The 25577-nt window shown below is 32.9% G+C and overlaps 3 protein-coding genes across 10 annotated transcripts in view; 1 reads left to right on the forward strand and 2 right to left on the reverse strand.

Annotated features, from left to right (window-relative positions):
• The window catches only part of LOC106662419 (serine/threonine-protein kinase tousled-like 2), a 174967-nt gene extending 164969 nt beyond the window's left edge, over window positions 1–9998 (reverse strand). Inside the window, exon 1 of one of the 4 annotated variants that reach the window (XM_014386495.2) lies at window positions 9299–9998. The gene's annotated coding sequence lies outside the window, so the exon portion shown is untranslated. The remainder of the gene's footprint in view (window positions 1–9298) is intronic. The other 3 variants (XM_014386502.2, XM_014386493.2, XM_014386499.2) reach the window with 3 other exon arrangements.
• Window positions 9999–10596: 598 nt separating this feature from the next.
• Window positions 10597–25577, forward strand: part of LOC106662427 (pyroglutamyl-peptidase 1) — a 31788-nt gene continuing 16807 nt past the window's right edge. The window contains exon 1 of one of the 3 annotated variants that reach the window (XM_014386516.2): window positions 10597–10859. The gene's annotated coding sequence lies outside the window, so the exon portion shown is untranslated. Of the gene's footprint in view, window positions 10860–16925; window positions 17064–24337; window positions 24788–25577 lie in introns of those variants that run through there. The other 2 variants (XM_014386517.2, XM_014386515.1) reach the window with 2 other exon arrangements.
• Window positions 12046–24498, reverse strand: LOC106662421 (late secretory pathway protein AVL9 homolog). 3 transcript variants are annotated; one of them, XM_014386505.2, is made up of 12 exons: window positions 24404–24498; window positions 20575–20914; window positions 20413–20514; window positions 20151–20340; window positions 19973–20084; window positions 19739–19915; window positions 16104–16319; window positions 15684–16044; window positions 15452–15629; window positions 15270–15358; window positions 15004–15197; window positions 12046–12203 (listed from the first exon to the last, which is right to left on the reverse strand). In XM_014386505.2, the coding sequence occupies exons 1-11, from the start codon at window positions 24479–24481 to the stop codon at window positions 15007–15009; spliced, it is 2034 nt and encodes a 677-aa protein (XP_014241991.1). In that variant the 5' UTR covers window positions 24482–24498; the 3' UTR covers window positions 12046–12203; window positions 15004–15006. The 3 variants fall into 3 exon arrangements, 2 of the variants coding, with proteins under 2 accessions (XP_014241991.1, XP_014241990.1); XM_014386504.2 differs by lacking the exon at window positions 12046–12203 and adding an exon at window positions 13943–14946; XR_001339895.2 differs by lacking the exon at window positions 12046–12203 and having other exon boundaries at window positions 15072–15197; window positions 15423–15629.

A 25577-nucleotide genomic window follows, 5' to 3' on the forward strand; every position in this document is an offset into this window, starting at 1 on the left:
TCCCATGGTCGACCAGGGTAATATCTTGTCGTCTACTTGGACAATAAAATAAATATTGGCTTCCATGTTCAGCGAAATTGATTCACACCAAAAGATTATTGTCCTACACATCTCCTGATTAAATACCTAAGCATCTAATTCAAAATAAAGTTTTAAGAATAGGATACTTTCTGAGGTGGACTAAGATTGACTATATGCATATTCCAATAAATATTGTCAGTATTTCTATACAGACAATTTAAAAAAGAGGTTTGCGCTGTTAAATTAATCCCACAATGTACATTAAATTATTAATTATTAATTAATATTGTATTTAATAACCATAGAAGCAAGCAGCTAGATACTACTGTGGTAGTAATATTTGTAATATAAATTCCTAACCTGAAAACCCTAATTATTTACTGTAATTAAAAACTGTGATACATCTTTAGAAGTATTTATTGTTAACAATACCTACTAGTGCCTTAGTTATGCATGCGATAATATATGCAATGTACGAATAAGATTGAGGTTTTTCTAATTTAATCCTCGAACTGAATAATTTGATCAACAGAACTGTTCAGACTTCCTAAACCTAGAAGTATTTATGTAACTATTTTGTGATGTAATTCCGGAATAAAGTTATTATTATTATTATAAAAAAACATAAAAATTTACCGTGATCCATAACAGAAATTAAATATTGTACATTAATGTGTGGTGATTAGTGACCGTTAATCGATATTTATGTCGAAATCGTGAGATGCGGTCTTGTGGGATGTAGGTTTCAGAAAAACATTTTCTTTATCGTGCCAACGTTTCGATCTTTATTGAGACCTGAAGATGATCTCAATAAAGATCGAAACGTTGGCACGATAAAGAAAATGTTTTTCTGAAACCTACATCACACCAGACCGCATCTCACGATTTCTGAATAAATTGTACATTAAGTTTTTTTTAAATATCAATTAGCTTTGTAACATATCTTATCAAACGGTTATCTTAAAATTATACATAATAGGAATGTATGATCATTTCTTTTTTAAATATTTTTACCAACTGGTCAACCATGTGTTGTTATAATGACAGCAATATAACGTGAAACCATGTAAAATTAAAATTTATAAGGGAATCACCAGGTCAATATTTAGAACAACAACTGCAGTCGTCTGTGAGTTGCAGAACCAGTTTGATATCAACGATCATCGGCACCTCAATAAATTAATTTTTCAATAAGTTTTTCAGCCGATCATGACATAAGATCTTCAGTGTGAACCAACGATTGTCAACTGAGAAAAAAATTTGTTTCCGTTGGCAGCCAAATATAAATAAATTAATACTATATGATCGTAAATTAAAATTTATAATGAAAAAACTTAGACTTTTAAGATTGTTCAACCAAATATTGGTCTTAAATTCATTGGATTTAATACAAAACCTAATTGAACTGGTTCTACATAAAAACCCACATGGAAAATATTAATTTATCTAATAAACTAAAAAATAAATAAAATATAAAATAAAAAATATAAAACTTCCTAATATCTTAGGAAAATATTCGAAATCAGCGACTGAACCATCTTTTCAAATAAATATCGGTAGAGTGGTTGAACAGTTGTCACCAATTTGAAACTGATCATCTCATATCCATGTAAGATGACTAATTGCTTAATATTCAAATCCGTTATTTTGTTTCAATTCTAAAACACCAAGGGAACAAACCGTTTTAAACCGAATAAAGCTTTTCCCTTAAGAAAACCGTTTGGAAAATATTCTCCGTTAATTAATAGCTTGAATGGATTCATAATAGGAATCAATTATTGCAAGGTGGAAAATGTATTAAACGGTAAAGTATATAAAATTAAAGCTAATGCCTTTATTTAGGCTTTCATTCTTTCGAAGGTATTGGATTGGCCGGACCTGATTCGTATTGGACGTCAATAGATGGCAACACAATTTACAAAACTTTAAAAAAAAAAAAAAAACTAAAGTTAGTCGATACACAAAATTGAAATCTTTCAAATAGTTTAAACAAGTTGAGTAGGGTGGTTGAAAACAGTTCAGATGATCGAGATTCACGTAAGATGGCAAGAGCGCTTAGTTTGAACGTCAAACCTAACCTTATCTCGTTATTTAAATTAAATTGGAATATTTAAGTTGTATTATCGTAAATTTATAATTTGTAAAGTAATAGTGTAATAGTGTAATAGTGAGGTAAGTTATAATGTGTAAAGTTATTACAGTAGCTGAAACTATTAAGAATTTTCGTTAATTGTGTCTTTCAAATAGTTGGTGTTGAGTGGTCTCCGAGTTTTTGAACAGTTGTCACCATCGTTGTCACCACAATCATCTCTGTCCGTCGACAGAAGAAGACTTTGTTTAAAGACTCTCAGGATTTAAATACAAATAAAGTTAAAACTGTTTTTAAGATCATTCAAAAATATGGTGGTTAGTGACCGTTAATCGATAATTATTCAGAAAAGTTGAGGCGATTGATCAGTAAATTGTTGAATAATTTGAAAGTGATCATGGGTGACACACGTAGATGACAAGACGACTCAGCTTGAAAATCCAACCAGTTCAAATTACATCGTACTTTTCTTAATAAGATTAAATTACATTATTACATTTATATTGTGTTAATTTGGAGTTTTTTAAAAAGTTGGATGGTCTGCTTGTTATAGAACAAATGCCACCAGTTTCATCACTCTTGATCATCGAACATCTACAACCGTAAGAAGATCCATAGAAGGAGTCAACGATTGTAAATTGCGAAAAACTACTATACCACTAGTCAAACAAGGATGAATAACAATGTGTTAATATTATATATTGAGTTTTTAATGAAAAATATATTTAGACCTATATTTTGTCGAACTTGAATGTTTGAAATAATTTGAAATAATAAGCTGGGTTGTCTTTGTTGTGCAACAACTGTCATCATTTTGATCATTTAACATCATCCATTAAAATAACCAAATATTTCAGTCTGGAAAACCACAGTAATTGGTCAATCAAGTATGAGAATTAGAAGTTATTATCTTCAGTTAGACTATAAATTTTTCAAATAATTTGGATTAGGTGACTTGAGGAGTTTAATTATCCCTGATCGTTACACTTTCAACGACAGCCTATTTTAAAGTTGCAACCATTTTCAATTTAATCATAACATATTCTACATTCCACATTATCAAATACTTCAAAGAATATATTCTAATAAGAAACATAATAGGGATCAACAATTGTAAACTGATAAAACCTAAGCACCAACCTAGTCAAGCGAGAAAAAATAACACTGTGTTACATAATTTTATTATTATTGTATATTGAGTTTCTTTTTATGTAAAACGTTTTCTCTCGAGACCTATGTGATTTTTTTAAAATTGGGTTGAACAGCTGTCATCAATTTGATCCCTGACCATTTAACACCACCTAAACACCATCCATAATAACAAGCAATTACCAATTATTGCAAGCTGAAAAAATGAACTAACTGGTCAATTTGTTTAAAAATAAGTAGTTAAAGTCGTTATTTAGGCCTTCAATTTTTTCAAATAGATACGGTGGCCTAAGGAGTCTTTATAATCAGACATTCAGTCAGCTTATCTTAAAGATTTAAACAGCTTCAACTTAATCGTTCCTAATCTTAATAAGATCCATTATCAAAGAGAGTAAATTGAGAAATGCACTTGCACCAATTGGTCAAACTAGAATAAATAATAATATATCAGAAAATATTTAGATTAATATTGACAAGAATTGTCCTTGAGACCTATTTATAGAGCTTGAATGTTTCAAATAGTTAAGAAATTTTGAATTGAGCGGTCTGAGAGTTGATCAGCAGATGTCATGGATTTTTTTAATGTGTCCAATGTAATTTGTGAATAAACAGTTCTACCAAATGGTAAAACAAGAATTAATAACACCGAATTAATATTGAGATTAATACTGAAAAATTGCCCATTGAGACTTGTATTAAGAGCTTGAGAATTTCAAATAGTTTAGTTATGTTGGATTGGACAGTTTGCGACTTGAAAACAAACCTCACCAGTTTGATCAACCCTGATGACCCAGCCTGGTTTAACTAAATCGTAATACGATACATAAAAGGAATCAGCGATTGTAAAGTTAGAAAAACAGTTGTATCAACTAGTCAAACGAGAATAAATAACAATGTGGTACACAATATTATTTAATGCAAAAATCCTCTCACGACCTATATTTCGAGCTTTAATGTGAATAGTTTAGTAATGAGAGGTTGACTGGTCTTCCTAATGTTGAACAGTTGTCATTAGTTTGATCGTTTCTGATCATCTAACATCATCCTTACATGATTCATAATAAAAATCATTTATTGCAAGCTGAATAACTAACAGGTCAGTCAAGCATAAGAATAAAAGTTCAAGCAATTAGGCTTCAAATATTTCAATTAGTTTAATGCTGTTGGGTGGTCTACGAGTCTAACCATTGACAGTCAGCTTACCTAAGATGCAGCCGTTTTCGGAATAGACAAAAATAATTGTATCAACCGGTCATACAAGAATAAAAAAAACGTGTTAATATTGTAATCTATCCATATACCGTAGAATATTGAGATTAATTATGAAGAAAATAATCCCTGAGACCTATATTTAAAGCTTGAGTGTTTCAAATAGTTATGTGGATTGAGCGGTATGCTAGTCGTAAATCATTTCTCACCAGTTTGATCAACCCTAATCATCAGACATCCGCAGAACTTAACCGGCCAATTAAAGTTGGATATTTTTATCGACCAGACAATAAACACATCAGAATTTTTGTAGGTATCTTCATAAGGTCTTTGTAATGAAGTAGATCCAAAGAAAGTCTACTTCATCATAAAAGACTTTATGAACGTATCTCAAAAAATTCTACTATGTTAAACAACCAAGTTCAACTTAATTGATGCATGAAAGGAATCAACAAGTTTGAATTGAGAAATACAGTATGTACCAAATAGTTAAACAAGGATAAATTAATAATAATGTATTGATATTGTTCTCTAATAAACTCTCATAAAATATTAAGATTAATACTGAAAAATATTATCCATGACACCTATTTTTAGAGTCTGAGTGTTTCAAATAGTTTTGTAATGTTGGATCGGGTGGGCTGCTATCGTTGAGCTGTTGTCATCAGTTTAGATCATCGGGCATAAACGTAAGACAATATATTATCATATATTGTAGTATATCAATATATCATAAAATGTTGAGATTAATACTCACCCTGAGATAAGATGGTGAAACAATTTAAAGTTTAAAGTTGATGTCTTTACTTAGACAATCAGTCTATTGAATTGTTTTAAAAATTGGATAAGGTATGCGACTTATCGGTTGCATGCAGATCATCGGGCATCCACGTAAGATAAGATATTATTGCATATTGAGATTTTTATCGAAAAAAATATTCCCTCACGACTTATATTTATATCTTGTATGTTTTTAAATAGTTAATGTTGCATTGGGGGTCTGCAAGTAGTAGAAAAGAAGTCACCAGTTTGATCATCTCTGATCAGCGGAAATCAACAGAACATGGTAAGACAACTTATCCAGTCAAGTTCAACTTAATCGTAACACGATCCATAAAGCCATCAGCAATTGCAAACCAAGAGAAACAGTTCTGCCGTCAAATGAACAAGAATATATCTATTTTTAGAGCTTGAGAGTTTCAAAGAGTTTATATTTCGAACTTGAATATGGAAAGTTTTGTAATGTTGGATTGGAAAGTCAGCGAGTTGGACAGTTGTCACCAATTTGATCATCAGACATTCACAGACAACTTAGCTTAAATATCCAACCAGTTTCAACTTAAATGTATCATTCGAAAAAATATGCATTGAAAATTTGAGGAAACAATTCTTTTTATGCCCCAAAAATTTGTATTCAGGGAGTTTTTTTGGGCGAAAAAATGTATTTTAACCTACGTCGCTCGGTCTCCACTTTAAAATTATGCCTGGCAGTATGGTTATCGTAGTTACAGAAATACATAATTTGTGACAGAACGTCGTCGCAAAGTTATACGATAGTGTACGATACTACTTATGTTGTTCTCCTACAAAAATATAGTTTGATATGAGCATAATACGTGTATTTTAAAGGGAGAAAACTACATGAAACATTTTTACAAAGATTGAACAACACACTCACTCCACCATTCATCATTTCTATATAAGTACTTGAAATATTAAAAATTCATTATCAACAGGTGTAAATTGACAGTACAGAAATGTCGGATTGGGAAGTCAACGAGTTGTTGGGCAATTGTCTCCAATTTTATCATCAGACATTCACAGACAACTTAGCTTAAATAACCAACAAGTTTCAACTTAAGTGTATCCTATCGTAATCAAATCCATTACCAATGAGTGTAAGTCGAGAGTTCAGTAATGTCTGATTGGGTAGTCAGCGAGTTGTTGGACAGTTGTCATCAATTTGATCATCCCAGGTCATCAGACAGTCATAGACAACTTAGCTTAAATATCTAATCAGTTTTAAATAGTGTATCTTATCGTAATCAAATCCATTACCAACGAGTGTAAATTGAGAGTACAGTAATGTCGGCTTGGGTGGTCTGCGAGTAGTTGAATATTGTTACCAGTCTGATCACGGACATCTACGGACAGAAGATGGCCGGAACGCGTCAAACCAATGTAAACAGCAAAGCCAGGCGGACCACACTAATCACATACCGTAACATAACAAATCTCTCTTGACCTTTTAAAACTAATTTTTTATGCATTCTAAAATAAATCTCATCCTTGATTTATACGTTTTTATAAAATGTTTACCTTCAATTAATAATAAATTTCTATGCATTTGTCCTTTCGTGATGTAACGACCGGCCAGTTTCGACGGCGATTTTCCATAAACACTTCCTTAAAAGTTAAGCTCGGCGCATGTGTGCCTCTGCACGTATAAATCAACTGATTCATGTAATCATCGCGTTTAATGACCTTGGGTCGACACATACACTAAAATTCATTCTCATTTATATCTACTTGCATTTTTTCCTCCACGGATAAAAAACCCGAATTCTTGACGGGGCTGGGATCGGTTTTGAATTTTACAAAAGCAAATGTCCAACAATCGGTTTTGTAATAAAAGACAGGCGCGAAGCATTCCCGATAATACCATCAGTCTAAAGGTTAAGTGAGCTTTCTTTTCTTTAGAGAAATGGAATTTTCCTTCGCTAAAATTGTACACAAGGTTAAATTTAATTTCCTCTCCGGATTTCGTTCAACATAGTTGTCTGATTAAATAAATACCAGGGGAAATGTAAATGTTTATTGACGTGATTTTGTGATTCTTTTTTAGAATCTATCAGCACTGCTACTTTTCATTTCTAGCGTAATAAAATCTTTGTTTTGTAACATAAAATTATAAATGAATTTAGACACTATTCGACTAGTGCAATGAACGATATCATTACCAGGCAGGTTACCATTACATTCTAATTATGGGAAAAGAATAGATGAAAACTGGAAAAAAAAACCTCCAAGTTGTCCCTGTTGGTACTAACCTATCAGCAGTTATTATTATTTATAATGAAATATATTATTTTTTAAAGAGAAATTAATAAGATGAGAATAAAAATAGATTCGGTTGGGCTGGTAATAAGCACTGATACTTTGTTATCCTTTCTGGGCAATAAAACATATAAAAATGAGGAATTAATTAGATGAAAATGAAAATAAATTCTGTTGGTTTGTTGTGAAGAATGATAATAATTCCACCATAAAATTCTAATAGTGGGGAAGGAATAGAACTGATACTTTATTATCATTTCTAATGTAATAAATGAAACGATTGATTTTATTTAAATTAAACAGAAATTACTTATGAAATTAAATTCTATTGGAGTGCTGAGATGAACGAATCTTTTACAGATAGGTTACTTTACTATAGCCAATAAAAAATATATATAATAATATATAAAAAATATAAAAATGAGGAATTATAAAGATTAGAATGAAAATAGATTCTGATAGACTGGTGTGATGAACGAAATCTGTTACAGACGGGTTACTTAATAAAAAATTCTAATAATGGAGGTATGAAAATCGGGAAAAAATCTAATGTCTTGCTGAGGAATACAATTGGTTTGCTTTTTATTAGAACCTAGTAGCACTCCTAATTTGGCATCATTTATGGGCAATAAAAGATATATAAAATAGTAGAATTAATAAGATGAGAGTGAAAATAAATTCTGTTGGTCTGTTGTGATGAACGATATCATTTTCACGCAGGTTACGTTACCATAAAATTCTAATAGTGGGGAAGGAATAGAAGTGATCCTTTTTTATAATTTCTAGTGTAATAAATGAAATAATTGAATTAAACAATTAATTTATTAACAATTTAATTAATTAGAATTATATAGAAGTTACTAATGAAAATATATTCTATTGGACTGGCATGAAGGAATCTTTTACAGACAGGCTACTTTACTATAACTTTACTATAAAATGAGGACGAAATAGAACTCGCTACTTTATTATCATTTCTATTGTAATAAATGAAATGACTTTTTTTAATGAGAAATTATTAAGATAGGAAAGAAAATAGATTCTGATGGACTGGTGTGATGAACGAAATCTTTTACATACAGGTTACTTTACTATCAAATTGCAATAATGGAGGGATGAAAATCTTGCTGTGGAATACACAGGTTTTGATTACAATCTATTAGCACCGCTACTTTATCACTTATGGGGAATAAAAAAAACATGAAAAATAATAAAGGAAACGATTGATTTTATTTAAATTAAACAGAAATTACTAATGAAAATAAATTCGGTTGGACTGTTGATGAAAGAATCTTTTACAGACTGGCTATTTTACAATAAAATTTGAATAATGGGGAAGCAATAGCGCTTGTTGCTTTATTATCAGTCCTAGTGTAATAAAAAAATGACTGATTTTGTTAAAATGATAAATTATTAAGATAGGAATTAATATAGATTCTGTTGGACTGGTGAATGAAATCTTTTACGGACAGGTTACTTTATAAAAAATTCTAATAATGGAGGGATGAAAATCGAAAAAAATAATCAAAAGCCTTGAGTACAATTGGTTTGCTTTTTATTAGAATCTATTAGCAATGCTAGTTTGTTATCATTTCTGGGCAATAAAAAATATATAAAATAACATAAAAAATGAGGAATTAACAAGATGAGAATGAAAATAGATTCTGTTGGACTAGTGTGATGAACGAGATCCTTTCTAGTCAGGTTATTTTACCATAAAATTCTAATAATGGGGTAGGAATAGATGTAAAAACATTGAAAATTGCCTCTCACCTTTTTGCAGTATCCTGAAACGCCTCTAATGTTGGTGGATTTCTTTTTGAACACCACTTTTATCGTGTTTTCCTCAATTCACTCCGATATTTACAAAATTCTCCGAGTGTTTGTCTCCCGGATCGTCGAACCCCCAGAAAAATGAAAATGAGGAGGTTTCCTCGAATTACGGACGTAAGATGGCGGCTTTCCTCGCCACTTTATTTCGCATCCTTTACAACGCGATGAGTCGCGCCGTCGTCTCTTCTTTTTCGGCCCCCCTAGTCGCGATCCGAGAGAAAATCCAGACCCGCCTCGGGTTTCATAGAAGCGATTCCGGGGCCGGGCTTTCAAAAGCTCGGGGGCTTTTAAGACCTCCTGTTCTCTGAAAAGGGCCGGCGGATCTTATTTTCGCCTCCTTCGCGGACGAATTATTTTTCCAATTCGGTTTATAGCCGGTTTTTATCTTCGACTGGATTCGCACACAGCACAGGTGACATATTTGACGTCACATTTTCCGACCGGCACGGCTAAACTCTCCCGTTCACCATCTCGACGGTGTCTCTCTTCTCCTGGATTACTCCAAATTCCAACGGCAACCACAAAGAGAAAACCAACAAATTTTAAACACTGTGGACCGATGAATTCGCATCGACTCCAAAACAGAACCTGACTTAAATAGCGATAGGTTAAAAGCGAAGAAGTCTCCTTGATCCAGAAGGCATGCGCCAGTTACAAAACTTTACGGTCCTACCATCTATCCGACTCTGGAGGAACTCTCACAAAAGCGTCAACTCTTACTTCAAGAGTTCAAGTTAGTGGTGGGAAGTTTGATTCTTTTAAGTGAGTCGATTCCCTTCGATTCAATCCCTGAAATGAGTCGATTCTTTTTATCGATTCTTTGATTCCCCCCCACTCCTGGTACCAGAGCTTTCGTTTATTGGTTTCTCCCTTTATCCAAATTTCCCGCCATAATTCAAATTAATTTTCAATTCTAGTATTTATTTACCACAACGAAAAAGGAAATATGGTATTAATGTTAAGTATATAAATTGTATCAAATCGTTGTATTTTTAGAAAGAAAAATATTGATGATAGTAATACTAACGAAAGCCTTATTTCTGAATAATATGCCGGGCAATTATGACCGCCGAACACGTAAGGATTAATATGATAATTGTTAGTATAATAGAGCACGAACTATTGCTCTCTTATTTTTTTATTTGTTGTTAAATTATTTACGTGGCTACGAAAAGGAATTTGTTATACAATATAAGTAATTTTTAATGTTTACTTACACATTTTAAANGAGTTGTTACAGGAAAAAGAATCGTCCGGAAACGTGTGACGTATCCGTCCCCTCCAGTTACCTGAACTGAACCGCAACTCACTTAAAGGAATCGATTGGGGGATCGATTCTTTTAGATGAGTCGATTCTTTGAATCGATTCTCGATTCTTTTGCCCATCTCTAGTTCAAGTCATATCCAATTGAACAGGGCTTCCCAAACCGTTTGGCCAGCGAACTCCTCTCATTCAAGTATTTATTTATAAGGGTACACAACATACCCAGTTACATGTTCTGTAAGTGTTTAAAGTTTTAAATTATTATACTAATCAATTTATATTTTAGTGGTCTAATTGATAATATTAATTATTTCAATTAATTATTCATTTTATGTAAGATCTTAATTGAGATGAAAAAGTTAAGTTGGAAAAAGAAACCCCGTCCAATAGTATGTGCCTTTTTGTTTTCTATTTCTGATATATTTTCAATGTCTAAACATCAGCTCCACCCGGTGCACCAACTTGACTATCAAAAAGCTATTAATAAACCAAGTGCACTTTATTTACAAGTATTTACAAGTAAGGAGGGAAAACTCATAAGGTGGGGTTGAGATGGGGAGTTGATGTCCGAGTGGATCGAGGTCACGATAGCTCAGGTGGTAGAGCAGCGGCGTATCTAGCCGAAGGTCGTGGGTTCGAATCCCTCTCGTGCCATTAGCTTTTTTTCATCTCAACTAAAAACCTTAATTAATTGTAATGTTTATTTACAAGATTACGCCAAATATCCTCCGCATATTGCTAATTCATTATTCATAGAATTGAATTATTGTGAATTGACAACTGCCCAATAACCATTTGATTTTTACGGATGGTTCGATAATAAGTGGTAAAGTCAGATGTGCCATTTATGAAACTACAAAGCAATTCTTTAGTAAAATTATGCTTACCTCAATGAAGTCTTTATTTTCCGCAGAAATCTATGTTCTTTTAAAAGCCTTGGATTATATTTTCACCATAGAGGAAACTGAGTTTTGTATATTGGCAGATAGCAAATGCTCAGTTTCTCCAATCCATAATTTTTCTCCTAAGGCAAACGTGACTACCTAGTGACGGAAAAAGTTAGCAAAATATATGGCCTAGAACGAAAAAACAAGAATGTATCATTTGGTTGGTGTCGTGGTCACTGTGGAGTGGTGCATAACGAAGTTGTTGATACGTTGGCTAAGGAAGTTACATTGGGTCCAGAAGTCCAGAACATCAAAATACCCTGAAGAGGTTACTAACTAAAAAAACTGTCACAGGAATGGTAAAAGTGGTATAATAGTGATAAGTCAGGTTCTTTCTTTAAGGCTTTCATTCTTGAACCCCGCCCCATTTCATGGATTTTCACAACGATGGGAAGCAAGGTGTTTTTTTTCTTCAATTATCAGAATTAAGTCGAATCACTGCACATGTGGGGCTTATCTGAACAGAATTCGTAAAAGACCCTCTCCAAATTGTGAACCATGCTATGAACCCGAGACACTACAACATATTTTGTTGATTGTCTGGAGTATGAAGAAACGAGAAATGCCATGTTTGAACGAATCTTTATTTACAAAGAGGTAGAGAAGCCCTTCAGTTTTAATAGCCTTATAGGTTCTGAAAATGAAATGGTGTTTAAAACATTGTTTGAATTTTTAGGCTTAATTACCAATTATTTAATTAATTAATGCAATATATGTCTAATTATTAATGATTTACATTGTTACTTATATAGTAGTATTTATATGAGTAATTTATTAATTATTTATTTATCACTTGATTATTTGTTTATTACTGCTATAGTAAGTTGTTTTTACAACTCACAACTTACTGTGGGTAGGAACTATCTATTTAAAGGGATTGAATACGGCACTCACTCGACCATTCATTTCTATTGAAATTTGTTAATATTTGTGCATTTATATAGATTATTTATTATTTACCAATTAATTAATTAAGAGGTGAGGAGCCTGAGTCATTCTGGGTGTACTGGGTTGTCTCCGGGGGGTGCTCCACATGCAAAGGGCAAATGGTCCCTGGGAAGTAGGGAGGATGTGGACTTTTCCAGGGGTATCTGTTGCTATGTACGGTTTTTATCCATCTCCTATGTAGTTTATCGACCAGCTACTTCAATGCTCTCAGTTATCGACCACAAACCCGATAACTGAGAGCATTATCCATCTCTTAATGCTGCCAAAATTAGGTGTATGCCCGAATGAGAAGCGGGGTGTATAGGGTAGTGCCCTTTGGAGGTAGCCCAGGTCGGTTGGTGCGAGTTGTCACAAACAAAATGACATTGACTGAATGTCTGTACGGCAAGTAAAAAAAATACATGAAAACGGGCCACGGCCAGATGTTAGTGAAGTGATTACTGTTTTACTTGTTATATTAATCCATGTTTAGTGGTATATTATTATTTATTTCAATTAATTATTCTTTCTATATAAGGTCTTGGTTGAAATGAAAAAGTTTGTGTCATGAGCGGGATTTGAACTCACAATCCTCGGCTCAATTCGCCACTTGAGCTATTGTGATTTCGATCCCCTCAGACACCAATTTTCCATTTTAACTTACTGGTCATTTATAAATCATTTTCATTTTTGAATGAACTGCCGATTAACTTGAGGGATCTATGTTAGCTATTTAATATATGAGGCGAACTCTACCTACATTTCATCCCATGGGTCGAAAGGAGCTTTGTCATTGTGTAACTTGATGGACAAGGGAAGATGTGGTTCATTATTTTGGCTAAATGAGTGCCATGTAAAAATTAATTTATCAATAAATTATTTATCTATAGCAAAACCTATTTTTGGTCAACCCCCCACTATTTTAAAGAATTAAATTTGAAGGTTGAAAATTTTTATTATTTAACAAACTACATAATTATTTATTTAGTGTTAGATGTATCGACCACTCTTTTACTCACAAATAATCTTTATCTCGTTATGGTCTGTATGAAAAAAACAAGTCCTTGTGCGATATTGGGACTGAGTCGGTCTTCAAAGAATTTGAAAACCTTCTACTAAAAACTTAATTATTTCAATTGTAGGCATCTTTAAGATTTGCCTGATGATGACCTTAAAATAGGTCAAAAGCTTGGCATTTAACAACCAAATTTGTTTTTTCACCCAGACCATACAGAGATTCAAATTATTCATATTTATTATTAATAATTATAATTAACTATTTAATTACCAGTGGGATGAAAACGAATATGGAGTCCATTTATATTTATTTTTTATAGGACAAGTCAGTTAATTTTTTTCAACAAGTCCTTTCTGATATATTGTTTCTTGAACGATTCTGATAGGATAAAATTGAAACACAAATGTAATATATATATTTTATTGATTTAGTCATTACACAAAGTGAATAATTTGAGTTTTTTTTAAATTAAGTACTTTTATATCATTTTATGCATTTCACTTCTACTAGGTAACAACTTTTTAATAATTTGTTATTTGCGATCAATTTCATTTAAACACCAAAGACATTGTTCGCTAAATTAACTGTCTAAATAGCTTACATTAAATCTGAGCAAACTCAAAAAAACAAAACAAAGAAATGAAGCAACTCCAATATCAATTGGTATCACAACTACAATTGCACACTATTCAAAAGTGGTATTCAAACACTTTCTCACTTTGTTCAAACTGTTCCAACAGCATTTGGAAAAAAAAAAAAATCATAACCTGGAATGTACAAACTTACAAACATACACAGCCAAATAATTAAACGTTAGGGGAATTAAATTATTACTGTCATTAAAAAAAAAAATTTCTCTTTGACAAAATCAGTCATGACAAATCAAAAAATGTCAAATAAAATGTACATTTCAAAATTAATCATTGGCAAATGAAAATGACTGATTTTATCATCACATTAAAACAAAGCTATCACTAACTCGATACTGTGGTGTGTCAAAAGCAACAGCAGGATTATATGCAGGATATATCACTTCCAGTAAACGGTTTTTCTACTCAAAATCATTAACCGTTTAATCTATTAATTTTTTACTTTTATTCATTTCTCATCTATTACAATTGACAGTTTTCTCATATGAGAACACTACTACCAATGATTGATATAATGATAATAAACTCTATTATAAAATAAATCATTCCAACGTATATTATCAACAAACAATTGTAATATTTACAATATCAGTTTTTATATAATGATTTTATATTAATAAAAATATATCATTTATACGCAACATTTTTTTTTAGAAACTTGTTTTTAAACGGAAGCTATTTTCAAAAGGTAATTTTCTATGTTCTGATGTTTCTATTTGCAAATATATTTGAAAATTCAATATTATAACGCCAATCACATCGATTGAATACAATTTTTGATACTGTAAAGAAATTTTTTGTTAAAGTAAGAAAAAGAGATTCAAAAATCAAAATTTTACCAGTTAATCAGTGGGTTCCATATTTCCCTCAACTAACTCAATTCCCTCTTCAATATCTTTGTCATCTTTCATCCCATCGTTGACTTGGTCGGCTTCAATAGCCTTTTCTATGTTGTTCGTCTCTAAGACCTGTTGGGCAGTCAAATTACTCCACCAGCTGCTTAGAGCACCACGTGCCTGGATAAATGCACCACCTTGAAAAAAATATCCATGTTAACCAAACAGAGCGTAAAATCCATTTTAAAAAAAAGAAGAAAATACCCTACCAACTGCTTTGCCAGTTGTTGCTACAGCTCTACCAGTCGTGACCATAGCTTGGTTTAATTTTCTTCCGCTTTCTGTTGTTTGCATTGTACTGAAATTTTGTTAATGCTCATTAGAAATGTAATTATTCTTGACGAATTTCTTTAGTTATTTACATGCACTTCAAAACTGATTGAAAACATACTGTTCAATTTTCAGTTTCATATCTTTAACGACAGACACTTGTCCGGCAAAAGGATGACCGGGGTTGATTTCAAGAATGTTCTGGGATCTTGGGTCAGATTTCCATTCTTTGTAGCTCTGCGACTCTTGCAGTGCCGTTACATAACTTTTGTTAAACTGGTCTATTTCCTTACACCCTTCTGCAATGATACTTGTATGCAAACACAGATTTATCAATATGAAAAAGTAAATACCTTGTAGAAGACTGGTCCTAAGCAAGCAAAGTGTATAAGCTAGGAATTGTGCTCTGATCCAGTCTTCGCTGCCCTCCCATCCGACACCATCTGCGTAGACATCATACTTTGTACATGTTGCACTGACATGGCGAACAAGAAATTCACTAAACCTAAGATCCTCGGTGGAAAGCGTGAGAGCTCTTTTCAAATCTTGTTCTGGGCATTCTATTATACCGTTTTCTAGTTCTATTACTACATCAGCAAGATTTTTTTTCTGTTTAAAAAGAACATTTGTAGCACCGAGTAAATAACCTCTAATGTTTGGATCTGTCAGAACATCCATGTACGGCAGTGAAAGGTACGGCAAACAAAGGTAACCCTAAAATAAATTTGGCATAAAAGTTTGAACTTTTTTTGCATTAACATTTAATCACAGACATTGTTGAAAATTTGAAGTGGTAAACCACAAGAGTTTGCATCAATCTGTGCTATCATGAGAAGAGAATTCTGAATTCCAGCATTTCCGAGTAGATCCATACTACTAGGATCTCTAGATATGGATCCAATTATGTTTTCACCTTCATTCAGTCTTTTTGGGCTATCGCTTTTTTTATCACCATCTCCTTCTTCACACTCCAAATGTCCATTAATCTCCTGAAATTATTTCAGTTTATATTTATCAGAAGAAAATAAAATATAAGGGGATCATTATAATGGGTTGAGTGTTAGATTAAACCTGATTTATTACTGTTTTTATACTCTGTGTGTGTGTGTGTGTGGTGTTTAGTGAACATTAATCAATGATTATTTGGAGATTGTGAGAAGCGGTGTGGTGTGACGTAGGTTTAGAAAAACATTTTCTTTATCGCGCCAATGTTTCGATCTTTATTGAGATCGTCTTCAGGGCCTGGGATTTATAAACATTGTTTAAATTTTACAAATACATGTAGGAGGTGGAAAAGAAATGAATTTATACAATGGTAGAAAATTTTCGATTCATTCATTTATTTGTTTTTATATTATTTATATTTTATAGCCTTGGCTTCACTTGGGTAGTGTGTAAATTTGAATAATTGCAAATTTGTTATTTGTACTGACATGGCGACATATTTATTGATTTACATTCTTTTTGTTTTTGCAATGCATTTGAATAAACTGCATTTTGGTTTTGTTTCCGTCACATATCAAAATAAATTGATTATCCAATCTTCCGGTTCTTGATAAACCAACATATATAGTACGTGTGAGAAACATTCTTCCCACAAATCAACCCCACATATTTAGACATTTGTCCTTGCGATTTCTTACTGATTATAGCAAAATTGTAGTCTTTTAATTGTAAAGGGCAAATCCATTGGAATCCTAGGTTTATGTGCATTGTGTCCAGCTGCAGGTCCCGTAAGTATAATGGATTTATTAATATTTTTATGTACAGATGTGACCTACAATCTAGCATCATTACACTGATTTGGAGGATTTAAGTTGCTTAGTAACATTACAGAAATGCCAATTTTTAATTTGTACAGTTGACGGAGTCCTAGAGGATTTAAAGAATGTAAAAATTCTAGAAATTATGAATGTTATAATGTTCCTGACCATATGCATAAAATATCGTCTACATAGCGTTTCCAAAAATGAACAGATTTAATTAATTTGTTGTTTGATTTGAAAAGGTTTTTTTTGTAAATTATCCATGAATATTTAAGCAAAAAGTGGGGATAATGGAGACCCCCTTTGGTAACCCTTTCATTTAGTAAAATATTGTATTGTTATAAGTATTGAATTTACAATAATTAGATAGCAGGAATATATTTAAGAGGCCTATTATATCATTTTTTACAAATTCATTAATAGAATTCTCGGTAAGTTTTTGTTTTATGAGTTTAGTATATTCTTCAAATTAGTAACGTCATACCCTGCATCTTCTATGTTTTCGACAGTATTTATAAATGTATAAATCCAGGATTCGCCTGGCAGCTTTTGCAAAATAACATTGTTTATTCCATAATTTGTAGAAGTTGTGATAAGCAGTCAAGAATGAGGTAGTTTAGAAAAACACCTTTTTCATTTTTTTGCCGATGTTTCGACCTTTATTCGGGTCATCTTCAGTGCCTGGGTAAATTACACAAAAATGTTTTGTAATTTACAGATGACCCGAATAAAGGTCAAAACATTGGCAAAAATGAATGAACTACTTCACGTCTGATTACTTCAACATATTATGAAACAATAGGTCACTAATTCATCAACATACGCATCCCTTGGAGACACAATAGTTCATTCACATGTCCTGTTATTACTTGTTTGGAGCAATTTTCTATATTTGGGTAAATCTTGTCAACTAATTCTTTAATATATATTAAAATTCTTCCTAATTTACTATCTGCCTGAATCAAACAATTCTCATTGGAACTTGGCATTCACCAAAATTTAGTAATTGAGTGGAAAATTGGTTATCACCACCTCTTTGCCTACTCATTTATACAAATTGAACACACTGTTTCTTATTGTAAAGTAACCATTAATGGTAATTTAAATGTAGAATGTGCTACATCTGCTAAGAAAAGCTGCTTTTTGGGAGGAAGCAACTGCCAAAGCCATTTTTCTAGACAATCGTACGTTTGCTATTTTTAAATTTGTCAAGAATGTTTTTCTTCTGGTGGGTCAAGAATCTCCCAAAGAGTAACTTTACCAGCTGTGCAATATAATTCATAATTTTCAATTAAGGTTTTGGTTGAGATAAATAAGTCATTGTCACGAGCGGGATTTGAACCCATGACCTTCAGTAAAATGCGCTGCTGCTCTACCACTTCAGCTATTGTGACTTCGATCCACTCAGACACCAACTTCCCATTTCAACCCCCGCCTTTTGAATTTTCCCTCCTTTTTGCCATTTTTCAAATGTCGTGTAATCTATTTGATTCTCGGCGACAAATGAAATGGCCAGGGAGAGCTTTAGTGAAGTATACTTCATTTTGCTTATTACATTTATTAGGTTTCGTGGCCCGATTGACCAAATAAATTCTTTTCAATTAATTAATCTTTAATTAAGGTTTTGGTTGAGCCAAAAATTTTGGTGTCCGAGTGGATCGAAGTCACGATAGCTCAAGTGGTAGAGCAGCCAAAGGTCCTGGGTTCAAATTCCGCTTGTGACACTGACTTTTTTATTTCAACTAAAACCTTAATTAAAGATTAATTAATTGAAAAAAAATTATTTGGCCAATCGGGCCACGAAACCTAATAGATGTAATAATCCATTATACACATCAGCCCACTTTTTGACGTTACACCTATCGCACACCTTATTTATATCGCCTTATATTTGAAAGTCGTTAAAATGGGCATAATCGACATTTGGATCATAACGAAATGATAATCTACAACCACTCACTCTTAACTCGTGATTTTATACCCTAGATCTAGTGGAACATACTCTGCTCAATAACGCTCTTTTTGTTACCATTTTCTGTAGCTCGAGTTGCTGAATTGTGAACATTATGACTATCCAAATGATTTTGTCGTTCTGCTATCTCATTTAGCCTCCGGATTTTTTGTTTCCTTACAGTGGAGGTCAGACTTAGTCAATTTTCTTTTGGAGATTTTAAATTTTTAAAATAAATAAATTGAACAGAAAATATAGAATAAGCAGGAAAATTTTTCATTATTAAATTAAATATTAAAAATTCAAGTTAAGTTGTACAGATTAAAATTTATAAACATTCATCTGCCTACATCTGTACATGTGCATAAATCCTCCACCATTTTCATTGAGCATCGCAGCAGTGGGGATTAGAAGTTACACTGAACTGCTTTGCGTTGCGATATGCACAGTAACATACAAAATTTCACATCTTTACTTGATACTGCAATAATTACATAACAAAACTATAAAGTCATTCCTATGATCATATGGAACACGCCTAAAAAAATTTGATCAAAATTGTAGATATTGACATTACCTCTTGCAAACAAACAAACTTTCTCTCTTTATTTTATTAGTATAGATAGTATAGAATAGTAATATCTATAATTTAGTATAGATATAGATTAAGTAATTTGAAATACATGCTTACCACTCTATCAATAACTGTTGGGTTTGATAGATGTTTCTGATCATCTTTGATTATTTCCGCATTGGAATCAATCCTAGCAGCAAGCTGATTCCCATTTATCTCTTGTCTCATTTTCATTCCATTACGATTAGGATCTGCCTTTAGCATTTCATTAATCTCCTGATTATCACTCATTTCCTAAAAATTTAATCAAATTTGGATATTTTAAAAAAAAGAGGTATTAGTAAATTTTACTTTGTCATGTCTGAGTTCAGTCTCTTCTTTGACATCTGCTTCTTCCGAGAAGTCTGCACTTTTCTGTGTTTTCTCTTCAAACCGAGGAACTGGAGACATCGGTCTTGATGGTCTGTGGGAGTAAAATTATTAAATAACCGTCCTTATTTATTTATATACATTGAGGGAAGCAGCTTACTTGAAACATGCAGACTGAAACAATCCATCTTCTACCAAATTTGGATGAAGAGAGAGTAGTGTTAAAATGGTTGTACAAAGTGGCTGTACAGGCGACTGAAAGAAAAGCACCTTCTTCTCAAGCAGCACCAGTTTATAAAGAAGTAATACTTTATGCCTTAAAGTTAAAATGAGATCCCGAGCAGATAACCCTAAAAAAATATATATATTATTTTTTAAAGTTATAAGTTGAATAAAAAAATTGACTTATTTTAATAACTTACCAACAAAAAGCTGAGGAGCACTATGAAGGTCAAATATTTGGTTTAAACAGTCATTTAAATTTCTATAAGTATCTTCAAGTAAAGAAACTTTAGTAAAATCCCCTATAAAAAAAAAATCATTGCAAGTAGTTTATTAAATAAAATGAAATAAATTGAAATTACCTTCTTCAAAATATGCATGGGTAATAAGCTCCATCTTAACTTGAATGTGCCCATAAAGTGGTATTTTACTCAGAACACAAACTGCCTTTTGGACTGTCCCTCTGGTTATGTCAGAAGTACGGTTTTTAATTTTTTCAACTGGGATTTGCCTAAAACAAGAAACGCCGAAGACCGTTTTGTTCGGGCAGTCCAGAGATGGGAGATGGAAGAAAACGGTGTCCTTTTCGTAGTTGTGCGACCCATCCGGGAGTGCCAGGGTCGGCAGGTATTTCCAACCGGGTGGACATTCTGTACACGTAACATCTCCTCCAGGGACGAGAGGTGGATAAGAAAATTCAACCTGAGAATTATTTTAATAAATAAATAAATGAGACATAAGAACGAACTTTTCATCATGATAAATTATCTCAGCAAAAATTGACACGTCAAATTATCTAAAAGCTATTTTTACCACTACATCAGTGAGTCATTAGTGTAATATATCAGCTTTTAACAACTGCGCATGGGAAAAACACATGCAAACAGATTTCAAACAAATACACCTTTAAAAATTATTTAAAACCATAAAAATCTACAATAAAATTTTGTTTGATCAATTCAGGTTTTATTATATTGCTTATTGTTGTTTTAAGCTCTGTTTCAATTTAACCATAATGTTATTCACAAGTAATCAATCAACTTGCCCAAACCAATAAGCTTCATTATAAATTACTGGATAAAATTTGCTAACATTATTATTTATTAGAAGTTTATTTCAATACACAAAAAATTAAATCTACCCAATAAAACAACTTTCATTTTATAGATGTAGGGTAAATATTTTTTTGCATAAAATACAAAATAAATAAAAGCTAAAAACCCTACCTAACAAAAAAGAAGCAATAACAAGATGTAATCCAGTTTTTGTAGTTGTTCATGATGGGTTGATGCATTTTCTTCAAAATTTTTCTGTCTGAATATAGTTAAAATTAAATAAAGTTAAAAATTGGTCATTTATATTGTGTGTTATGAGAGAATTGCAGATAAAGATGCAGTTCAATAAATTCTTCTCAGCCAACATGAGAGGAACTCAAATATCATTCTGACAAACATATCCAGATGCTTTCAGATGCATTGAATTGCTTGTTTGAGATATGTTAAGCCTCCCTTTGATGTCTTGTGTCATTCAGTGAGGACTATTTGTGAAAAAACTTGGATTGGGTCATCAACAATTGAAGGATGACCAAAGTGTTTTGCGTCTTCCAAATCAAAATTTTTTGCTTTTGAACCAAGCAAACCACTAAAGTACAGCGTTTTCTCCCAAAGCATCATCCCCATACACACCATAAAAATTTCCGACGTCTGAGCTATGATTTTCTCTTTGTGGTAATAAAAAAATTAATTAATTTAAAAAAAGACAAAGCACTATTTTTTCCTCTATTTTAAATGACCAAAACATTGTAAAAATAAATATGAGATCTTAAACAAATTAAAAACACAACAGGCCCAATTAAAATACACAAGAAACAACTTCAATCAAACTGAGCAAGTTTGGAGTAAAATTTTGTTTTCCTGTGTTTATTTCAGATGGCCAAGAGAGTTCTGGAAAACAATTAAATGTTGTTTTAGGTATAGATTTCCTCTCATAATAAAACCTACAGCTATATACCTACAGCGTTGTCGTCACTAATAAATGTTAATTTTATGCATAACAATGAAATACCTTGGATTGTAAAAATTGTCTTGTAGGAAATGGCTTCCAATGTTTCAAATCGCCACCATTTAATGCTGACCTAAATGCCATAGAACACCTTGATTAAACTGTCAAAAAAGATAAAAATCCCAGATGCCAGTGGAAGATAATTTAAATATTCATTGGGACATTATCAAGCATATAAAATTAGTTGTTATCAACACAAGAGGAAATACACTCCTGACTGAAATGATTTTATCTTTTTGTACTCCATAATTAATGTTTATGCAATGTGTATTCAGAAAAAGATTAATAATATGATTCTAGATGCTAAGGTAACTTAAAGTCTGTCTAAACACTGCTTAAAAATTGTGCAGAAAATTCACGGAAGGATATTTTTACCCTTGAAAACCCACAGCAAAGTGGGCGCCTTATTTCTTCTCGTTTCATAGTATTTAAAACAAAATATTGGAAAAGATCTGCTTGGAAACTTTCATTAGAATTAGGAGTATCACAAAGTTAGTTTTCCGGCATTTGGATGCATTGGATTAAGTTCTAGAAGCTGCAGAAGTGTCCCACACAATTTGACCCAAGAGAATTATTTGAGTTGGTCAAACATTTACCCCAGAGTTTAGCCCTCATTCAGAAGGCTTTTAGTTGAACAGGCAAGTGTAGTCCTGTAGCAAGTGATGAGAACCCCAGTCTCCTAGTTGAGTCAACTGAGTTCACCATAAAAAGCTTTACAATTGCAAGTTTCAAGGTGGAACAAGAATGGTAAGAAAGGACAAAAGTAAAAGAATGAAGTTTGGAGGAATGTGGCACAGCAGTAGCACTTACACCCACCAGATCTTTCCACATCTTCCTGGATTCTCAACAGATCTATTCGACTTGTCGCAATGGCTAGGTCCTTGTTGGCTGAGTGTGGCTGGCTGATTGCTCTAGACTGTCCTTGATTTACTTGGCTATGTCTTCAAGCTGACTGAGTGTTCTCACCGAGTCTGGCTGACTGAGTCCATCCTCCTGTCTGCTGCTTTTAAGACAAGGAATTCGACTTGTCCTACACCATACCGCTCTTCCACAGTTGACAATATTCAATTCGTCTCGGCCCTGGACAACTGTCGTGTCTCAACCACTGCCTTTGACCACCTCTGTGAACCACCGCCTGAGCCCTCGAGTTCCTGAGATGTGTCTTTGAGTTGACTGACTTTGCTTTCCAAATCATCTTTTATACTGGCTTTCCGATCGAGTAGGAGAGGAAAGGTAAAGCAACAACTGTTGGGCTAGATGTGGGAGTTTCTGTTACACAGCCTCCTGGTCCCATGCCAATGGACATCCAGCATAAATCCTTCAACTTATCGAGTCTCACAGCTGGATGAACCAAGTCTATGAGAATCACACTAAATAACTTTTTAACTTTCATTATTTAGTGGACAGACTATTCATCTATGTTAGACATTGAAGTATATAAGTATATCATGTATATAAGTATGCATAAGTATGTCGAGTTTGAATGCAGGGCCGCTGGATTCGAACCCGGTAAATGACATGACATGATTTGACATTCTTTACAACTATTTCTAACTTACTTTAGCAACTTGTCCTAACTTATGGTAAGACGAGGATTGGCTTACAAAATCAAAGAAAATGATAGTTTATATTTCAAGGGATAAACTATTAACCAAAAATATGTTTAAAAATTCAAAATAATGAACAAAACGCACTTTTGAATCAAACTAGTTTGTAGTAAATAATGGCTTGTTTTACTGCCCCTCAAGGAATTTTATACCTAGACTAATACCATAAATTTTCTTTTAATTCTAAATTTTCTATTAATTTAGTTGTTAATTTATAAGAAATATTCATGAAACTTTTACAAATTTAATTCCTTTAAACTTTATTCAAGACTTTTCTCCCTCAATTTATTTCTATTTGGTGCAAGAAATATATACTTTTGGGTTGAGAAAAGTTATGGACGAATATTGCCACTGAAGTTTTCTATGATCAATATAGTGTTTCCAGAATAAACAAGCAATCTTGCAGACAATGGGGGGGAAACAGGATGATTCATCTGTACGTTTTCTCCAGTGGATCATGAAATTAATGGATTATCAACGGTCGAAATTATGTTGTTTATATGGGGTAACTCTGTTTTTTTACCTGACATCCCTTTTTATGGTGGAAGCCGATGACGGCGACGTGAAGGACAGGCCCGTCTTTCTCTGTGTCCTCGCCCATCACGAACTACGACTGGGAAAAGGTCGGGAAAACGAGAAAAACCAGCATTTCACTCCGCCTTTCAACGATTTTCCAGTGGTGGAAGCTTTGTTGACATTCGTTCACCATAACTTTTGCGACTGTGAGTGTTGGTTGGGCTGACACTCGTAGGAAGAGGGGGCTGGAGTGATAGAATCGACTTTTGTTCCCCTTTTTCGAATCGATGCTGGCTCAACAAATCGGGAGGAAGGATGAATGAAAATGTAAAACAATTTTGACGGCAATGAGACAAAATTTAAACTGGAAAATTTTTGCAATAATTTGAAGGTATGTGCCCAACTCATGGCTAACTAACGGTCATAATCTGTACAAACTGAATGTACCCAATTTTGGTCTAAACTTTAGCTGTTATAACATTGCATTTTGGTATGCTGGTATACTCATGGCCAAAACATCTCAAGACAAATTTACAGAATGGCTGTTTTTGCTAACATTTCAAGTAGCACAAAATTCTTTTCAGCATCAGGGGTCCGTAGAAACTGTTCCATCCGTCTGAAGTCGCCTATATAATATCAAAAAAATATATATTGAGACTTTTATTGAAGCAAAGGTTGAAGAATGTGTCCCACCTAATTGTCATTCCTTAGCTCCATACTAAGAACGAGTAGGAATGCTACCCGATATAAGAATTTTGCTCAAGTACGACTGTGAATCTTTGGGTCCATATTCTGATTTTTGGAGGAGGTATTTCTGCATATACAGATCTTTATTATTATTATTATGTATATCAATTTCTTCATAGTTATATTTTGTGTTAACTGCTTCATGAGAATGTATTTATAAGTGTGAATGTGGGTGTCGTGCAAGAGGGCTGGTGTCGATGGTGGAATATCAACTACCCCAGAAAATGCATTGCTTTCAGCCATAATCAATAAAAACTGTTAATACCAACTTTTGCTTTAAACTTTAGATGTTATAACATCACATTTTGGCATGCTGGTATATTCTTGGCCATCAGATGAAAACATCTCAAGAAAAATTTAAAGAATAGCAGTTTATGTGTAACATTTCAAGTCGCACAAAAATCTTTTCTGCATGGGGGGTCCATAGGAATTGT

The sequence above is a fragment of the Cimex lectularius genome, unplaced genomic scaffold (genome assembly GCF_000648675.2).
Source record: "Cimex lectularius strain Harlan isolate CLEC.00 unplaced genomic scaffold, Clec_2.1 scaffold33, whole genome shotgun sequence".
NCBI classification, from domain to species: domain Eukaryota; kingdom Metazoa; phylum Arthropoda; class Insecta; order Hemiptera; family Cimicidae; genus Cimex; species Cimex lectularius.